This window comes from Lepisosteus oculatus, chromosome 12 (assembly GCF_040954835.1).
Source record: "Lepisosteus oculatus isolate fLepOcu1 chromosome 12, fLepOcu1.hap2, whole genome shotgun sequence".
NCBI lineage: Eukaryota > Metazoa > Chordata > Actinopteri > Semionotiformes > Lepisosteidae > Lepisosteus > Lepisosteus oculatus.
The window spans coordinates 35,162,975-35,183,129 of record NC_090707.1 but is presented as its reverse complement, the minus strand read 5'-3'; the positions used below and the strand labels follow the sequence as shown (position 1 = coordinate 35,183,129).

Below are 20,155 nucleotides of genomic sequence, written 5' to 3'. Positions count from 1 at the left end.
ATTCGCTCTTAATAAACTGGTATAAACCATGGGCCTTTAATTCAGAGCCATCCATCTGCAAGTGCTGCCAGTGAAGGATGACTGCAGGCTTTATTCCTCTCGGCCTCAAGCAGGTGGCAAGAGAAATCAGGCCTTGATGGAGAGGAAATTAAAAGCTGCATTAAGAAGAGCTCTGTCAGAGGCACAGTTTTATCTCGTGTCGGCTGTTGAAGAGAACTGGGTGATAAGTCGAGCTTCCTTATGCAGGGAAATCGGGGCTACAAATGATACCTTCATCCCTAACCAGGAAGGATGTGGCAGCTGTGCTTGTGTTCTGCTAGTTTCATCTATAGTGCTCTCCCCAGTGGAGTCAGTGACATGTTACAACGACAAGTTCAGAACAACAACGTTTAAGCTAACCATCACTCTTCAAGTGCATGCTGCCGACGTTAAGCAGTTTGGTGAAGGCAGTTAGGATAAGTTGGGTAGCAGATACTTAAAAATCACCCAACATAGACCATGCACATTTACTGAGGAATTTGCTAGTGCTGGTCTTTTTTAGCGCAGTTTTCATCTATTGAACAAAGCCACCCAAGGGGCAACCAAGGTATCCAGAACTCCAATTGAAGCAGCTACATAGGAATTCAAAATGGCTGCCATGAGCACTGAGTTTTTCCTCAGTTATCAGTTAGCACACAGAAAGCTTGGCTTTCAAAGAGTTTCAGGCCGGTTTGCCCTAAAATGCTATTCAAGCCAGTAAAAGAATGGGGGGGGGTGATGAAAATGTAAAAGGACCCTGGCTACAGTGATATGGTAGGGTACCGATAAACATTTTGTTGTTGTTGTTGTTGTTGTTGTTGTTGTTGTTTTTTTCTGGGCAGCATGGACTTCTATCCCATTAAAATATTATTTTTCGTACTGATAGGGGGCATTTCGGAGGAAAAGGAAGCCGAGAAGCAATTCTGATAGCCACCCTTGCTGCTAGTCTTTGTCGTGTGAATACTGAACTTCGGCAGCTACACTGAGAAAAGGCCTGCGAGGAAGCTGGTGATCTTACTTTGTGGCTGCTCAAGTGAAGCCAAGTGATTGTCTGAAAGAGGTCAGGACCACATTCTAGTTTGCCCGATGTTCATTAAATCAGTATCCCAATTCATATATATTTATAGTTTAGTTTGTACAGTACACACTGTACAGTAAGTGTTTTTCAAAAGTGCTTTAAAACCTTACATACACATGAAATCAATATAAAAAACAGTTCATTGACCAAAAGCAAACAAAACCATGCCTTAAAAATCTATGTAGAGCCTTTTTTGGGGCAGTATCTAATTGAATGTTAATTCCTGAGCAGAGCTAGACCCTTCAGTGCCTTATAATTCAGTACAAGTACATTACAGATGTACTTGTACTGAATTCTACTATAGATGAGTACATTTTAATGGTACCCCATGTATTTTACAGAAAAAGAGTTCTATAAACTCAGCCTTTGCTTAATCTGTCCAAGAGGAAGCACAATATGTATACGTTCACAAACTAGAGTGAAGTTTCCACTCCAGAATCCTGCACAACACGTTGAGTCCTGCAGAACACCTTGAGCTCAATTTAAAAATGGCCAATATTTACAGATTGGCACATATTACAACCTTCTGCTTAGCTGTACATGACCAGATGTATACATGAAATCTGCTCTGTTTGACATTTTTGATTTATCTCTTTCATCCTTGTTGTGCTTTACCATAAAGATTCTGAAAAGGTGTCTTTTTCGAGAGCACATTTTCTCAGTTTCCAGTGTTTGTTTGACGGAAATCAAGAAATGTCTACATTTCTAATGTAGGCCCTACACTGTAACCAGCAGCCGGTTGACTGTTCCCTTTATTTGCTGTTACTTCTTCATTGCCAGTTGTGATGTAATGCATTACTTCAAGTCTCCACTCCTCGTTTTTCATTCTGTAGAATTTGTAAAGTCCTTGGGAATAGTAGTTGCTGTTACATAAGGAGGCAGCGAGGGGAAGTGAAGAATTCAATACATCCACAACATTTCCTGTCTTTTTGAAACTGGCTTGGAGTGGTTCCCACAGCATGACTGCTTAATTTAAGCATCCCCCCCCCCACATGATTATTAAAAAGAAGTTGATCCAACATGAAGGTTAATCTGTTAAATTAAACAGCAACCCTTGAAGATATGCAATTCATAGTGGACATAACACCTGGAGATATACTGTAAAGATGAATGTTTCCAGAAATCCAAAACACAGAGGGGGAACAGATTATTTTTTTAAAAAAGACAGCCATGTGGGTATTGTCCTGCTTGAGATGATGTCATTTTGCAGAACAAAGCAACTGTTCTGTTTGACTAATTTCTCAAAAACCTCATAATCCCTTCGAAGAGTATCCCGTATAGGCACCATCTTCCTTTCTGAAGTTCAAGTATTGTAGGTGGCTGCGTCGGCATGCGTAGGCTGCAAAGGAACACGGAGAGGTTTTTCCATGCAGAAAAGAAAAGAGACAACGTTTCAACTGTGGAGTCTTCTTCGGGTGTCTTGACACCTCAAGAAGGCTCCAAAGCCAAAACGTTTTCTCTTTATTTCAATGATTTCAATTCAAAATGGAGTTTTAGTTTATTCTATCTCTTCGTGTTGAGCGTTAATTAAGTGTTGTGTCATGCTTAGAGCAGTGAATTAGTTAAATACTACAAACATGCAAAGATGTGCGCACGTTTTGTAGTGAAAGTGAAAGTGTGTTTCTCCAATTTTAACGAGAGGCTAAATAAACTGGGGTTTGGTTTTGGAAAGATCCATAGGGATGATATTTTGACCTGTTATTGAGACCACATGATTTTAAAAACATGTTCTTGAATTCTAAAGCTCTGTAAACTGTTTAGCTCCTAGGAAGACTCAAGAGTTTGAAATGGTGCAATCACTTTTTATATTTTTGCCACGACTGTGTATTTATCATATTATGGCAGTTGTGTGTGGACACCCCTTTTTTTCTGCTGTGATCTGGAATTTAGCTTTGGAGAGGAGCTCAACTTTACACTTACACAGCATCCACAGTGATTTTAAGGTACTGTATTTGCAAACAATGCAGTGACCATTGGCTATATTCATCTAGCAACTAAGCTAGGCTTTTGCTTGTTCAGCACAATTGAGTAAACCAGCCCTTTTGTGCCAGTTTTTATGGGTCTCACCTACCTGTACTTTAAACTTCCTTGTCAAAACATTGTATCATTTCGAAGATAAGTGCCAGTTCTTAACAGTAACTTCACTCTTGAAGTGCTTTTTTTTTCCCCCTCAGGGCCCACGCCCCTGACAAACAGTACCCAAATGACAGACTTGGCAATCTCTTGAATATAATTGCAGCACAGCACCTAACCCAGTCTTTAATTTCCACAGCAGGCTGCCATACGCAATCCCTTCAGAAAAACAATTTGGCTGCCTTCGTCAGAGCTGTCTTGAAGTGTGCACAAGCCAGGCACAGGGAGAGGAAGTTGAAGAGCTGCAGTTTTGTAAAGTTGAGTTTAGCCTCTTGGGAAAGGTTGAAGGGCTTACTAGCCAGCTGTTTTTTTTTTCCCCATTATCGTTTTAGTCCCCCGAAATCAAACTTTTATTATATTGGTGCTTTCTCATGGTAAAGCAAAAACAAATTGCCGTAGCAATACAAAAAAAATCAGACAATCTAATAGATCCCTGACACACATCCATCACTAAAACCAGATTAATTCAGTCACATAACCCAAGATAAACTTAAGCTACTGTATACAAGTTCAAATCTTATTTTTTGCTTAAAAGATTATAAGGCAGGAGTAAAAGAAGCAAGCACCACATTTCTCCTGGATGAAATTAAAACTAAAATTTTGGGTTTAAAGTGCACTTCTTTGATAGTGTTTGGTTAATTCTGGAGGTTTTTATTATGAACAGGGATACTGTTCGTTTTCCTTTCCTGCATTTCTCGGCAACAATCAAACTATTTTCACAGTTTTGCCTAATAGCTGCAGTGTGCATACAGCACTAATAGCATTTGATGGAATTAAGACAAGGAGCAATTAACCTTTTCAGATTAGGTCTAGTACGGACTGGTAAGCAATTAATCTGATGAAAACCTTGCTGTCTCAATAGCTTTCATTGTAAGAAATCAAACAGTCAAAAGAGAGAGATTGCATCTCTTTCTTTAAACACTGGGTGAGTGTGGCTTTTTTTGGCCAGTTGTGAAGCCCCAGAGTTTCAGGATAAATCCAAGTGGGTTAAGGGTTAAGCATGTGTTAGATTGGAAAATTCCAGGAATAGATGCTTACTAGTGAGTCAGTGATTATGAATTCTGTATGGAATTGTGATTTAATTACAGTAAACTTCAAAGAGACATTGGGAAGCTTGGTCCCTTATTCTTTCATTAGGCTGAGCAACTGTGCACAAGTTAGCTTCTATACTATTTTACTTCATTGGTTCAAAACTATAAATAATGGTTAATTTAACAAATGCAATAAGGTTGTGATCATTAGGAACTTGTTCTATGGAGTAGTCATGAATTAATTCAGAAGACCACTGCCTGTCATACAGATATCAGGGGCACAGACAAGATTGTTGAGTTTCTAAGAATATGTACTATATATAAATAAAATACATACAATATGGTCCTGCCCTCAGTTTAGCTTGCCAGTGGGTAAGCTTTCAAACTAGAATAAATGTATATCCAACGTACCACTTAATGCTTGTTTTTGAGCTGCCTCACATAATTGTATTATGTAAATGATGTATTTATTGTCAAACAGGAGTTCCGAAAGTAGTAAATCTGCTGAATCCAAGAGAGGAGCCTAAGTTCAGATTGGGGGGAAAAAATGTAAAAAAAATGTATTTTCCCAAAGAGGCTGAAGAGTTCTGTGGTTTTCACTCCAAACAAAGCATTTCCTGGACCAATGAATCTGTTTAGAGTTTGCACTGAACAACGCTAGCATACAGCACACTACTTTAAAGTCTTCCCAGAAATCCGTTTGATACTGCCTTTCTCTCATTCTCTGTACGTGCAAAGTTAACAAGGCTGGGTTGAGTACAAATATGGGATTCTTCACTTTGTCCCAGTCTTGGGACCGATTATCAAAATAAAAAACATATTGCATCTCATTCCATAAATCTAGCAAAAGTAATTACCTTCCTCATCTAAATATTTGTGTTTTTTGGTTACCAACTGTAGATATAGGTTTGTACCACATTTGACTTTTTTTTTATCCATCTGTAGGTATTCATTTTTGCGTCTTTATAAGTGTAGTAGTTTATAAGTTTTATGTAGTGCTTCCTGAGGAGAATTCACAGGATTCAGTTTGCTGGCGCTGTTTCTCTTTGACGCATTAGTAAGGATATCTGGACGGAAATCATCCATTTCCCTGTGACTCGCTGGGGGTCCGTCTTTGAACTTTCCTGCCGTGGCTTGCTGAGGACTATGGGCACAAATACTGCTGTGGTTGACCCTGTCTTGGGCTCTGTGCCACGAGCAAGCTAGACAACCCAAGCCACCGATGGCTGGGACCATGAGGCGTGTTCGCTAGGTTTGGCTGTCCACACCACACAGACGCTAGACAACAAACCGTTGACCAACCATGTTTTTTAAATTCTTTATATACGGTTTCTTGAGAGGCATGTGGAGCGATTCTCCCAATTCTGTGCCAGCAGGGGGGCGCTCTTGTCTCTCATTAGGGTTTTCTCTTCTGGAGATGAATGGATCCGTAATCCGCAGGATGGACTGTGGGAGTCTTTTTACTAGCCTTTCTTTCCGGGTTCAAAGTGAGCAGTCCAGTCCTGTCAGATCCAAGCCCAGACCAACTATCTTGCATGCTCATGATGGCTGTATTTAATAATAATAATTATTATTATTATTGCTTACACTTATATAGCGCTTTTCTGGACACTCCACTCAAAGCGCTTTACAGGTAATGGGGACTCCCCTCCACCACCACCAATGTGCAGCATCCACCTGCGCCAGAACGCTCACCAAACATCAGCTATCAGTGGGGAGGAGAGCAAGTCATGAAGCCAATTCATAGATGGGGATTATTAGGAGGCCATGATTGGTAAGGGCCAATTGGAAATCTGGCCAGGACGCCGGGGTTACACCCCTACTCTTTTCGGGAAACGCCCTGGGATTTTTAATGACCACAGAGAATCAGGACCTCTGCTTTACGTCTCATCCGAAGGCCTGTTTACAGTATAGTGTCCCCCGTCACTATACTGGGGCATTAGGACCCACATGGACTGCAGGGTGAGCACCCCCTGGTGGCCCCACTAACACCTCTTCCAGCAGCAACCTTAGTTTTTCCCAGGAGGTCTCCCATCCAGGTACTGACCAGGCTCACACCTGCTGAGCTTCAGTGGGTTGCCAGTTGTGAGTTGCAGGGTGATATGGCTGCTGGATGATTATGGGCAGTAACTGTGAAATAGTTACTGCCCATCTCTCAGCAGCCTTTAGCTCCACTCTGGCTAGAGACGTCCGCATCCTGGTTATTAGCATAAGGAAGCACAAAGGAGATTGATTCAGCAGATTCTTTGAGTAACATAGTTCTACCATTTTATTGGCCCATATTTTCAAGTTTTCTGAATAGTCTGGTTGATATTTCCTTTTTTATGAAGGAAGCAAGTTTGTGATGTCTGGTAGTATATAATAGTAGATTTCAAGGATTGGTGATCTGTGCCATAGCATTATTTCTATAGACAAACCAAAGTGATTGAAAGTCGGATAAGCTTAAACTTGCGTTGTAAATTTAAAATACCCCAAACCTTTTCCCTGGTAGTCATGCTGTGATTAGTGGACAAATTGTCTTAAGAAATGTGAGCTGATGAATCATAGTCTGTCTTAACTGCTTCCAGCTGTAGCAGTCTACCTGGGCTTTCCCTTCTCCCTACAGTAGGTATGTCATTAATTCATGATTATCTGTGCCATCTGCCTGTGCAGGTGTCAGTTAAAAATATTGGTTCAGGCATAAAAGAGTGAGTTACAGGTTTAAATTACAGAGTGTGGATCTGTGAGAAATTAATTGATTACAGTAGGCAGAAGCTATAAAAAGGCTAACTAATATTATACCAGCATAACAGTATGAGGGCTCTGTTAAGCCTGTACTGTCCAAAAGAATAGCGAAAAAAAGCATGGGGCTTTATTAACAGACCTTGAATTTGTAGTATGTCCATTCAGGACATAATGTACCCAGCAGTGACTGTCAAAAAGTCTGAAGTTGTACAATATTGTGGGAACACATATCATCACATTTGTAACTCTTATTAGGAAAGGGACACTAAAACCAAGTGTGGCAGAAAACGTTCTCTGAATAATTCACAGAGAATATTCTATGTCCGTGTTTTGTGAATTCTCATCATACTGTTGTGGGCAACAAAATAGCTTGCAATTTGTATTTCCTCCTCTGACAGCTCACTGGCTCCTTCCCTTCACTGATGCACAGATCAGAAACCCACTCAGTTTTGTGACTAAAGTCTTAGAATCTTTTTTTTTCCCCCTTCAGTTAAACACTACCCTGCTATCTCCTAAGTAGTGAGAAGCTGCAAAACTGAAAGGCATAAAGAACGCTGCTTACGAAAAACTAAAATTCCCCTGGAAAAGAACACTCAAGACAAGGAGCTAACTGCTTCAGAGGAGGCTGATGGTGAATTGCATTTCAGATAATTATTGAGCTTGCAGGTGGCATTTAAGTGGATTAAGCCACATTAACAATGACCTTTTTCCACATGTAATTTGGATCGCAGTAAACAACAGCATGCCTTATTCATTTGGAAACATTTATGTCTCACTTTTCATCTTCCCAGTCTCTTCTTTCCAAACAAAGAGGAATGCGCCCAGGGCACCAAATAGGTCACCAGGGAATTGCCAAAATGTACACGTATATCACTTTGAAAAGTTTATTAATTACAGTTGAATGTCATCTATGAGGTTAGTTATTGATGAGCTTTGAGAGAGCAGTTTGCAAGTTGGGACGCCATCATTTAAGGGAAGAAATTATACTGCTGGGCTTTGAAACATCCTGTCCTGGTTTCTTCTCTGCAAGAATAAAAATAGCGTTCTCCTGTATTCTGCGTCTTTGATGTGTCAACCTCCTTGCTAGAACCTATTTAACGGGCCCGTGTCAGTTTTCAGCTTCGGGGAAGATGTGGTTTGCTTGACTGCATCAGAATTAAGCATCATGGGGCCTGAAGATGGCATTCATTTTCCATTTAAAAAGCGCCACAGGTAGGGTTTCATTTGGAATAGTTATTCATCTGAAAGAACAAAATATATATTTACAGTGTAGAGTGCAGCATGGGACAGTAGCTTTCCATGCATTGGCCTGGTGTTCTCTGAATCCGTGAACTCCAGACTCTGTGAGAAGGTCATTATTGTAAACTTCCGAGAACTGGAGTCATTGGGTTTTCCCCAGAAAACATAAGGGGGCTCATCTTTGTTTTATGAATCTTGACAGTCTTCATTCTGTGGAAATATTAAAGCCAGCAATGTTTATATTATGAAAATTATGTAAAGCTAAGCAAGCTGTTTGGGGAAAAAAGGAAGACAATCGCTCTGTCGCCGCTTCTGTCTCACGAGTTCTGTAATGTTTCTTTGCCAGTTAGGATACAAATATTTCAATGGAAAGCGAAAGCAAGATGGAGTCAGTGTGTCTAAGGATCACCTATTTCTGTGAAAATGGTCCATTTCCAGATGGGGAAAAAAGAAACTGTGAATAAGCCTATGCCTACCTCTTAACAAAACTGAAATTACAGAAAGCTGGAGACCTGCAGTAATTTAAATTTAGAAGGCTGGATTTAAGAAAACGGACAGTAAAGTAAAAAATTTCAGCACAGATGAGAGACATACAGTACTAGTACTGTTAAGTATTAGAGAAGATCAGCATTCTGAAAATCAGAATTGTGAAGAGATGAACATCAAAGTCCACAAAGAAACTAGTCACAGAGAAACTCATTTTGATCAGTCTCCTGGAGATCACTGTCAGGCAGGCTGCTTACACAACTACTGTCCTGGAATGGGTGTTCATGGACTGAAGCAATTCAAGAGATCTTAAATCACTAAACTGGAGACCAAAAAGTTAATTTCCCTATGTTGGGAGAATTTGGAGTTATTTTTCTGCATTTGATTACAAAACAAAATCTACAGTCTGTTCATGATTAAAGATAATTCAGTGTTATGAGTCAGAAATCCCATTCATGTGGCCACAGTGCTTTTCTTAAAGTGTAAGCGTGCTCTTTTTCAGACTATTGTCAGAGGTTTGAGTTGGAGAGTGATCAGACATCTGATGCATATTTAATGACAAGCAATCAAGCTACAGCAGAAGAATTTAAAAGAATCAAGAGCTGCAAAAACATAAGTCCCATGTGCACGTTGCAGGGGCGATTGTGGAAATATTTTCCATTTCATAAATAATCATTAAAACATTCAGTCACTGTACAGTAATTAATGCAGTTTTTAAAAAAGAAGTGAGTGCCCAAGAGGTACTGCATGTATATGATAAAAATATATATTAAGCTTTTGAAGATTGTGAACCTGTCAGAACTGACAAGTTCTCGCTTTTGTATATTAGACTGCATCTCTAAACATTAGCATATGGGGAGGCTGTGTTATTTGTCAGCAGAGGGCACTAATCCATTGCAGAATATTAAACAACAGAGCCAATTTTTTGCTGCAAGCTCAAGAGTAATACAGTACATGTATTGCATATGCTAAACATTCTGTAGTCAAAAATGTAGGAATTGTATAATCATTTCATGTAGGGCCTTGAATGATTCAATATTTTTTGTTTTTTGCTGGGCAATACATACGAGGTAAGTTAAAATACAAAAATACAAAGGTAAGTTAACTTCTGAAATGCAGGGCAAAGCAGAAAAGAACAAGCTCAACTACAGTATATCTGGAAAAACAGGTTTAGTTTCTCAAGTTTGTATGTAGTGTAGCACTTTTTTCTGGTTAATTGGCTTGTCTTTACAAACCTTTGTCACCGTAATAATTAACAAAATCTTAAAACAAATCTGCCAATGAGTATTGGCTTTTTTCACTTTTTTTCTACAAAGCAGTCCTGGAAATAGGGGGGAAAGTAGAATTACTACTATAATGACTTGTCTTTTCTCTAATTCTGGGTGTTTTGGTCCTACCTTTTAGTACGTATATCATGAAGACTGACAGATATTGCCTGATTTTGCTCTTGGAGAACAGAAGATTGGTACAGCTATCCATTTTGTGCTACAGCCAGGTGTAAATGATGTGTTTTTCACTGTGGTGTAAATTAAATTGTCTTGAAAATAGATTCTCAAGAATTACAGCACTTCCCTTTGCCAAAATGTGCAAGGAATTCTTCCGAGGAAAATAATTATTAAAGAGTCACCGACATCTGAATGAGATTTATATTATGGAACACAATCTTAGAATACAGGTAATGTAGAAATATTTAATAATAGCTAACCTGGACTCACTCCATGGCCTATTAAGATCCAATTTTAAGTTTTTTTTTAAAGGAAATTAAGTGGCATTTCTGTGTAGACAAATTTTGCTGTTTTTATATCTATACCAATATTTATATCTATATCAATTTTGAGGTTCCAAAAAACATCAAATTTATAAACTTCAGAAAATATTAACGAAGATACAGGTAGCTAAATGTTTTATGTATCTATCCCCTTTTATAAATAAAGAAAAACAAAAATAAATATAAATATTTTGCCAAAGAAGCATTACCTTTTTTTAAACGGATAACAGAATTCAAATTAATCCTTGTCAAAACTCTAGTTTTTCTGTGTGCATTGTTAACATTTAAACACTGTAAAAAATCCAATTGTTCCCTCTGAAATGATTAAAAAGGTTACCATTCATGCTTTGGTATTAATATTCTGGTGTTTATTTTTCCTTGCCAGTTATGATAGCCATAAATGTCATCTTGGTGACCTTTTTGCACTAACAGGTGCACTTTTAAAAACAACCCACACTTACACTCATTTAGTATTCATCTGACATCCTGCCCTGCTTATTTAGTAACAAAAGGGCTTCTGACAGGATTATCTCAAGTCCGCACAATACAGAGACAGACCCATAAGACTGCAGCCTGCAGCGTAATGATTTAGCAGCCCTTTTTTGAAAGAAGAAACCGAAACCTAGACAATCCACTTAGAGCTTGAAGATTTTTTGATGTGTTGAAATGTAAGTGGTGCTCAGTGGCAGTCTCTTGTGATAAGGATTGATACAGTAGCGACGGTGCTCTTCTCATCCTCCCAGGCATGGCTTTTATTGGAGTTAGCTTTGTTGAAAATCTCATAGAGGGGTCAGAGGTCTCAAACGGGGTTGTCAGTCATTCGCAATAACTTCAAATCTTGTTAGACTGTCTCTCTCGTGTGGTGTTAATATGTGCTAGTGTTTGAGAAGACCTGGAGTTTATGCATTTATATGGAGGTTTTGGGACAGTGTTCGAGAAATAAGACTGGTTTTATCTTTCTTTTTGTGTTGGCAACAGTGTTTCGCAATAAACAATTGTCAAATTGTATCCCAAAGAAATCTTGGTGTCCACAGGTGTCTGTCTGTGGGCCTGAACAGACACAGCCCTAAAGATCAACCCTTAGATCATCGTTTGTGAAAGGTGCAGCAGTTTTCTCAGGTGTCGCAGGGTTTTCAGGTTTTCTTTTCAGATATGTTCTCAGTTACACACCCAATTGCCTGCTTAATGGGTCAAAATTCAATTTTTCCCCGAAGTCTGAATCAACTCATTGTCAAACCAGTTTGACATGTGGCCCAAGGTTAGCCACCTTATTTAAAAATGGTTGCCTCGAAAGAATTAAGTTAAGCCGATGATGAAAAAAATAGTAATGGATGCTCAAATTTTCGTTTGTTAAACATTTTTTTTTCTTTATTCACTCCTCGCCAATTGTATCCCATACTCTGTGAAGCAAACAGCCTACTGTACATCCTTCAGAGACTGATTTTTCAGTTAGAACTGCTGGAGTTCTAACTCCTGCAGGGTAGGGGGAGATGGCTTGATTTTGTGGGATTTGTAACTACATAAGCCTTAAGGAAATTATGTAGAGTTTCAAAAATGGTCTTTTAAAAAAATGCTGTGGAGACATTAGCGTTTCTGCCAAAGGTAAAAGGTTGTGTTCGCTGTAGGTCTTGTTAACGGCCTTCTCTTTTATATAGTGCTGGGGACCTGACCTTATCAGGGCCAGCAGTTTCAGTGTTCATGTCAGCAAAACAAAAAAAATTAGCCTTTTGTTCATGTGTGGACAGACAAGGCGTGTACTGCTGTACCTGCTGTTCACTGAGCTCAAATGTGTGAGACTGAGCATTTAATTTATTCCTGGCAATAACACTGTGGCAACACAAGCTCTACTAACATGCTCTGTCCTAAATATTGTACCTTACACCGAAGTAGTGGACTAACCCAACTTTCTAAAAAGGCTGATTTAAGGAAGTATTCCCTCCTTGAATGTTTTAATCCCATCTCTAAACTGCTGAGCACATTTGTGCACTGGATGAAAAGATAATGTTCCTTTGTTACTTTAGAACCTGGCTATTTAAAACATGCCACTGCCCTATGAAAGATTATCTCCTCCTAGACCAGAGAGATCTGCCTTTCTGATCTAGCTTGTGAATTACTCAAACCGGACAGATTGTCTAGCTTCAAATGACCTCAAGGGTTGTGCTGACATATCTAATTTCATTTTGTAATTATTTGTAAGACTGTCATAGAGTTTCTGCAGTTATTGTAATTTAAACAGTTTTTCAGTAACATTTATACTCTGTGAAGTACTGTGCTAAAAGCCCATATGCTATAGACATGCAGTTTCTGACCAATTAAGGAATGCATTGGAGCAGCCTGAGGTGACACAGAAATGCTGACCCCTAACTGCTCTTGGTGGAAAACTGGGGAGGGATCCAGTAGTGATACTCTCACTTTCAGTAAATAAGAGGTAGGAAGTGAGAACCTTTTTAATCACTGCTTCGTCCTTATTCATTCTTATTAGCATGTGAAATGGCTTTTCTGTTGTTGTTGATTTCTAAAGACCAAGGCACATCCCCTGGAAACCCATTGCCAGTCACTGCACAATTTACCCTCAGTGTAACTTCAGGAAGATACCATTTTAGCTTAAAAGCTAAATGCAGGTGGAAGATTTCACATACAGTGCTTCTAGTTGTTCAGATCTGGTAATAAATAAAATAAGCATATGTTATTGGCATTCTGCTAGATGTGTAACACGGTGTGTGTATATGTAGTTCATTCTTGGTCATTTACAAGAAATACTGGTTGTTTAGACATACCTCTCACATGTTTCCTTTTGTTTGAAATCTGTTTGCTTAATTATGATGATTGATCGTCCAGGGTGAAATAAAAGTTTTTAATTGCTGGAGCTTGTCATGTATGCAAAGGTGTTCCAAGTCATTTTGTGAAGGAGTTCTTGACGGGTAGTCAAGCGATCTGTGCCTAAAACATAAGCTGGAGAAAGGAAAGCTGAAGCCCAGTTTGCTCATCCAGGGCGCAAATGGTAAAGAGTAGGCCGAGGCCTCAGTTTCTCATTCTGTGGCGGGTTGCCGTGGTGATGATTTGTGTGCTTGTGTTGCAGATGGAGCAGCTGTCAGATGAGGAGCTGGATCATGCTGCGGAGGAAGACAGTGACAAAGAAGACCAGGACTTGGACAAGATGTTTGGAGCGTGGCTCGGCGAGCTGGACAAACTAACACAGGTCAGCGACGCGCCACTTTTCAGTGCAGTGATTCCAAAACCATTGACAGCCGTATTAAAAAAAGATTCAATTTAACCAAGTAATAGTTTGATTAATGAATGACTTGGTTACATACTGAGGATCAGTAGGAGCAAAAGACAGTGAAAACCATGAATATGGGTTTGGCAAATGCATTATACTGCACTCTAATGAAACAAAATGCTTTGTTGTTAAAAAAGATAAGTGTGCATGAATTTCGCTTGGTTGGAGGTGATCTAAACAGAACATTATTTCTGTTTAAAAGCAACCCTCTAGAAATTCAGTTGGAGTAGTCCGTTTCCTCTTCTCTGTGACCCGAAACCATACAGTAACTTGTCCAGTTGTTCAGGCCTTTTCTGAACTCTCCCTTGAGAAAACATTTTACTTGGAAGACGTTTAGCGGAATTGGAACGAGGAGGGGAGATTGCTCGTTACATTTTCATTTGTCATCTTTCTTCCCACGACTACGGAAGAGAATCTTTAGATAATTGTGGAAATCCCCTCCTAAGCGCAGAAGGACCCTCTCCAAATCGCGTTGTTGCCAACAAATTTGCTAGATGTGTTTGAACATCATTTAACCCAGCTGGCAAATGCAATTCATAAGGTGACTAGATTTGTGAATGTTTGCGAGGAGTCTAGATAGTGCTATGACAGTTATATTACCAGCTATAATTATAGCAAAGAAGATAATAATTATAGTTCTCAGGACTGTCTTCTAGTTTATATGCAGAGATGAATTATCAGCTACGCATGAGACATGGAACAATAATACCTATGGAGCTGGCTTGTCTGAACTGTTCTGCTTTTTCAATGCGATCCTATTAAAAACGCAGCAGGAATTAGTCAATGTGCTGTTTCAAAATTCATCATTTGATCAATGCTGCTTTCAGAAAGCACCTTATTTATCATGCTTTTTTTCCCCAAATCAGGCTCCATGATGTTAACCGTCATTAACATTCTTCGCTTCCTACTAATAATCTCTAACTGAGATATTATATTGAGGCTATAACCAATATTTTTGCTATAACCAATAGTTTTTGCAACTATGGTCTCGGAGAATAGTCACACTGAGTTGTTTTGGTTTGAAACTGCATGTTAATGTGCTAGTCGAGCAGCTATACTCTGGTACTTCTTTCTCAATTCTGCGAACTGTTTTCAATCTGTTTCCAGCCTGGAGAAGAAGTGTTGGTTACATAGCTCATGCTGCCTGAGAACATGAATGTCCAAAGTAAATGAAAATCTGTAGGAATCAATGAGAGAAAAACAATGATGGATAAATTATTAAAGGCATCTTTCAACTAGTGTTGCAACCTTATTCTGATGCAGTATTTCCCCCAACATTATTGATATACTCATGGAAAAATACCATGATATACAGTACAGTATAGTGTTTTCTCATTCATCTGTGCTACTTACACCATATTTGTGTGAACATTTTGTTAAGCTACAAGAAGTGTACAAGTACATAATTGTGGCTATTTAAATTGCAATGAACAGGTTTTAAAAAAATTAGCCTCTCCTATTTATCTCCTATGCAGTGGTGATTTAATTCGTTTTCCAAGAAGCTTGACAAATGTACTGTTATTATTGAAACCCCATTCTGTTAGATGAGACCAATTAACGGAGATCTATATCGAACTGAATTAGGGTTTCTGTAATATGTTTTGTGGTGCTGCCGTACTGCTCTGAGTGCATAAAGTGCCATTGTTTCTTTTTACCTGATCAGATCGGAGTATAACTCGTGGGTGTTTTAAAGTTGAATTGTCAATGAGCCTCCACAGTATTACCATTCCATTATCACAATTTGCCATAATAAAGTTTTTATTTTTACCTTTATCATACGGTACATCCTGTGTGGGTGTCGCATGTAGTGAGCAGGGAGCAACACGTTTCACTCTCAGCCCATTTACACTAGACATCTCGCACTTCTGTAGTGATTTAACATACTGCACATTGTTGCAGCAGTGGAGTGAAATGGTCAAAGTCTTGTGCGTGACCATTTGATCATTTCCTGAACAGCTCCGCACCTCGGCGAAGCTTGTTTGGGTTTTGGCAGATGTGCTCGGCTGTGTCATTGCGAGTTACTGAAATGCCCCAGAAAAACAGTGCAGGCTTGCTTTGAGCGCAGTATGAGAAACAGTAGTGCTGGCAGGATACTAAAAGATCCAGACAGATAGACGCAGTTGTAGACCCCCTTCCAGGATTACCTATTAAAAACTAAAACCATCCTTGGTCTCATGTTAATTGTTCCAGAGCTCTGTTGAGTCTTGAATGTGGCTGAATGCATTGCAAAATGGAACATGTGTTTCATGTTTTCTCTTGGCAGAGTTTGGATGATGGAAAGCCAGAAAAAGTGAGGAAGTCCCCTCTTCGGCAAGAGGCCAACCTTGCCAACTTCTCTTACCGCTTCTCCATGTACAACATTAACGGTGAGTTTGTTCGCCTCATCTCTACCGTGTCGTTTCTCTTCCAAAACCCTGCGACTCACACCTGGGAACCCACTGAAGCTCAGCAGGTGCGAGCCTGGTCAGTACCTGGAGGGGAGACCTCCTGGGACAGCTAAGGTTGCTGCCAGAAGAGGTGTTAGTGGGACCAGTAGGGGGCGCTCACCCTGCGGTCTGTGTGGGTCCTAATGCCCCACTATAGTGACAGGGACACTTTACTGTAAAAAGGCGCCATCCTTCAGATGAGACGTAAAACCGAGGCTCTGACCATCTGTGGTCATTAAAAATCCCATAGTGTTTATCCCCAGTGCCAATACCAGATTTCCCATTGGCCCCCACCAATCATGGCCTCCTAATAATCCCCATCTATGTACTGGCTTCCTCACTCTGTTCTTCTCCCCACTGATAGCTGGTGTGTGGGGAGTGTACTGGCACACTTCGGCTCTTGTCGCATTATTCAGGTGGGGCTACACACTGGTAGTGGTGGAGGGTAGTCCCCATTACCAGTAAAGCGCTCTGAGTGGAGTGTCCAGAAAAGCGCTATACAAATGTAAGGACATTATTATATTGTTCTGTAAGATCAGTATGGTCAACACCTTGAACTTTTCTGTTAATCCTGTTAAGCACGATCCCGATTCACACTTTCTCCTTTTCCTCCTCCTTCAAAATCACGCGTTCTTACTCCATGCTGTCCCACATCTGGGAACGTTGCCGTAAGAAAAATGGGAATTTGGACTTATGCTCGTACGCCCACTCGCCAAAATATTAAGAACCCCCCGTCGGGCTCTGCAAGCAGCGGGGACAGCTTGAGTAGGATGTGACGTTTTCTGTGGGGTTTTCAAACGTCTGCTGCCCAGTCCCCTTTTCCCAACAGGATTGCCTTCAGATGAGGTCGACGCGTACCGTTACCGTCGGTTAAAACCCCCCAAAATTCTGGCCTGAATTTTAGTGAAAATGCTCACGGATTTGGTGTGTGTTTCCAGAGGCCCTAAATCAAGGAGATGCTGTGGACCTGGATGCCCTCATGGCAGACCTGTGCTCGATCGAGCAGGAACTGAGCACTATCGGGTCCAAACCCAATAGCACGGCCAAGGCGGCTGGCACCGCGGAAGGGAAGGTACGGCAGAAGCCGCCTGCCGGACGGCAGGGAAGCGCCAGGAGCGCCAGCAGCAGCGCCAGGGTCTCGCCCTCCTCCACAGTGCGCGGGCCCAAGCCGCTGACCACCAACTTCTCCCTGGACGACATCACGGCGCAGCTGGAGCAGGCCTCGCTCAGCATGGACGAGGCGGCCCGCCAGAGCCCGCCCCCCCCTTCCTCCTCCTCCTCTTTCTCCTCCTCCTCCTTCTGCCTGCCGCCTCCGGCCGCGCACCAGCACCACCCCCACCACCACCACCACCACCACCGCCGCACCGGCTCGGCGGGCACCGTGAGCGACCACGACGCGCGCTCCATCAGCAACTCCTCGCGCTCCAGCGTCGCCTCGGCCGCGTCCAGCATGGACTCCCTGGACATCGACAAGGTGCTGCGGCCGCCCGAGCTGGAAGGGCTGCAGCAGGGGCAGCCATCTTCCGAGGTACGTGGCGTCCCACAGTCCCTTGGTAACCAGCGCTGTACTCCCTCGCTCTCCCCCAGGAGGGGGGTTTCAGGTTCAAACTTCCACAGCAGAATTCAGTCGTGCTCATTGTTTGTACCTTGTTTACAGGCGGAGTGAAGGAGACACTCTTTGGGTTTTTTTTTTAAAGTACATAAGTAATTGGCTTATGTGGCTTTGTATTTTCTGCAACCCAGTTTCATAATATTTTTATTTTCCCCATACAACTGGCCAAACAGCCCTGAGGAAGAGCAGGCTTCTTTAAACACAGAATTCCGTCTTGTGGGGAAAAGGTCTGTACAGTTTTATACAGTCTAGGGCAGGGAAATGGGTAACTCAGGGCTTTGAGGACTTGATACAGTACTTTTTTCAGTTAACGACTGATTAAAAAGCAGTCTACTTAGTTTCTGAATGTAATTGAAGTCTTAGAATGAAGACCAGGGGACTCTCAGGCCCTCTAGGACTAGAACTCCCCTTCCATGATCTAGAGGGTGTCTGTAAATTTTGTTAGAAAATCTGGAAGACTTCTGACTTAATCCTATAAATACAAATTGGAATCTACAAGCGGTTGAATTCTAAGGAGCTGGCAGAAGTATTTTGAGTTGCTTTTAATATCGGTTCAAGAGTTCCTTGTTTTCGCCCTCAGTAAATATTTAGTTGTGCCAGCCATAGCTTTGTGCATTTTAAACCCACTTAAAAATTAATTTAAAATTCTCACATTGTGATTTGTTTGCAATGTGTCATTATGCGGTGGCTCAAACATTGATTTAATCTAAGACTTACGACATCTAAGAGCTCTGTATGTATGTAAATATGATTTGTTAACGTGGGTCTAAAGCTCAGATGTGTTTTGTTACAGTCAAGCGATGAGAGTCAGATTGAGTCCGTAAGCTTACAATACAAACAGAAAAAGTTTTGCATCTTCCATAAAGTAGATTTTGTGGTTGGAAGAGTAACGCATGTGAGGACATAAAAAAAATTGGAAACAATTTTAATGGTTCAAATGTGTCTGCTTGTAGAAACTAAATAATAATTTGTGAAGAATTAAGCTATTCTAATTACTTGCTTTGTAGATATCCCAAAACAGGGCAACATACTATCAATGCAATAAGTGGACAAACAAAATGCATGAAGTTCGAGTAGGCAGCTGCATCAGGATGTGTTGGCTACAAAGGAACAGGTAAAGGTTAATTTTATGCTGAAATGAAAACACTTCGTCTGAGACCTGAAGAAGGCTCCACAGGTGGAACGTTGTCTCTTTTCTTTTCAGCATGGAATAAACTTGTACCCGTCTCCCAACAAAACATACATTATGACAATAAATCAGAAAGAGATATCAGCATAAGGATAATACCTTGCAGGAATAGAGAAGTATAGGTTTCTAGTAGTGAGGTGATTACTAATGCATATATGGAGGGAGGGGTAATTCAGTAATACCCCAGAGTACAGTGCAGTACAGATAAATGCATGTAGATGGTATGTTGTGGCAAACAATAGCTCTCAAACTGTAACAGATATGAGTGGAGCAGAGTGGGAAAACAGGAAGCTATCATTTATTACATCCATTATGGAAGTCTCTGAAAGACTCTGGCTCGAATAAGACTGTTGACATGCATTAATGAGCTCACCAGCGGTCAGTGCGAGTCAGCGATTTTCTGTCATTTTTGATGTGGCAAGTACCGACTTTAGGAGGCAAAAAACGAAACTGGGCACGGATACTGTAAGTGTCAGCTAGATCAGTAATGGGGCACAGCTCAGTTCTGCATTTTGACTTGATGTTACTTGTCAGCGCTGTAAAGGTTTGAAGCGCTCTCAAAATTGAGTTCTGGCTATCTGCGTGGAGTTTGAGTTTTCACAGGTTATCGGAGAACCCAGGTAACCCAGAGGAAACCTATGTCAACATGGGAAGAACAGACAAACTGGTCCTGGGTTGTGTGCCCTGTGATGGACTGGTGTATCCCATCTTGTGTCCGTTGCTTGCCGGAATAGACTCTAGCAACCCCATGTCCCTGTATTGAATAAAGCGGTCAGAAAATGGAAGGATAGTTTATGAGCTCTTTCCATTATGCACCTCCAGCAGTGGAAACAGAAAGTTAGCCTAACTGCTGTGGGCTTTTCCTGCAGTAGCGGCTCGGTTTCCTCCCCTCTATTGATCTGCATTACATCAATTAACTATCGATGACAATAGCTCGGTGAAAGGAAGCATCGTTCCCTTATTAGTTTTATTTCTGCTTGAGGTCAGCACAATGAATGCCCTAGTTCCATGGGATTTTGACTGAAGGATTTGTACTGCTTGTGAATTTGTGTAGGGACTTTTCCCAATGTGAACAGTTCTAGCCTTGAATTAATCATCTTGCCCTGATACCTTCTGTATTTAAACAGTCACTTAAAACCAGAAGAGGTTTTGTCTGAGGCTATCTTTCCAA

The 20,155-nt window shown here is 40.8% G+C and overlaps 1 protein-coding gene across 5 annotated transcripts in view; it reads left to right on the top strand.

Moving 5' to 3' along the window:
• The window catches only part of raph1a (Ras association (RalGDS/AF-6) and pleckstrin homology domains 1a), a 136,498-nt gene that overhangs the window by 70,331 nt on the left and 46,012 nt on the right, over window positions 1-20,155 (top strand). For all 5 annotated transcript variants that reach the window (XM_069196334.1, XM_069196333.1, XM_069196337.1 and 2 more), the window contains 3 exons: window positions 13,557-13,676; window positions 16,021-16,123; window positions 17,122-17,711. In XM_069196334.1, coding sequence (XP_069052435.1) covers window positions 13,557-13,676; window positions 16,021-16,123; window positions 17,122-17,711 — 813 coding nt within the window. The remainder of the gene's footprint in view (window positions 1-13,556; window positions 13,677-16,020; window positions 16,124-17,121; window positions 17,712-20,155) is intronic.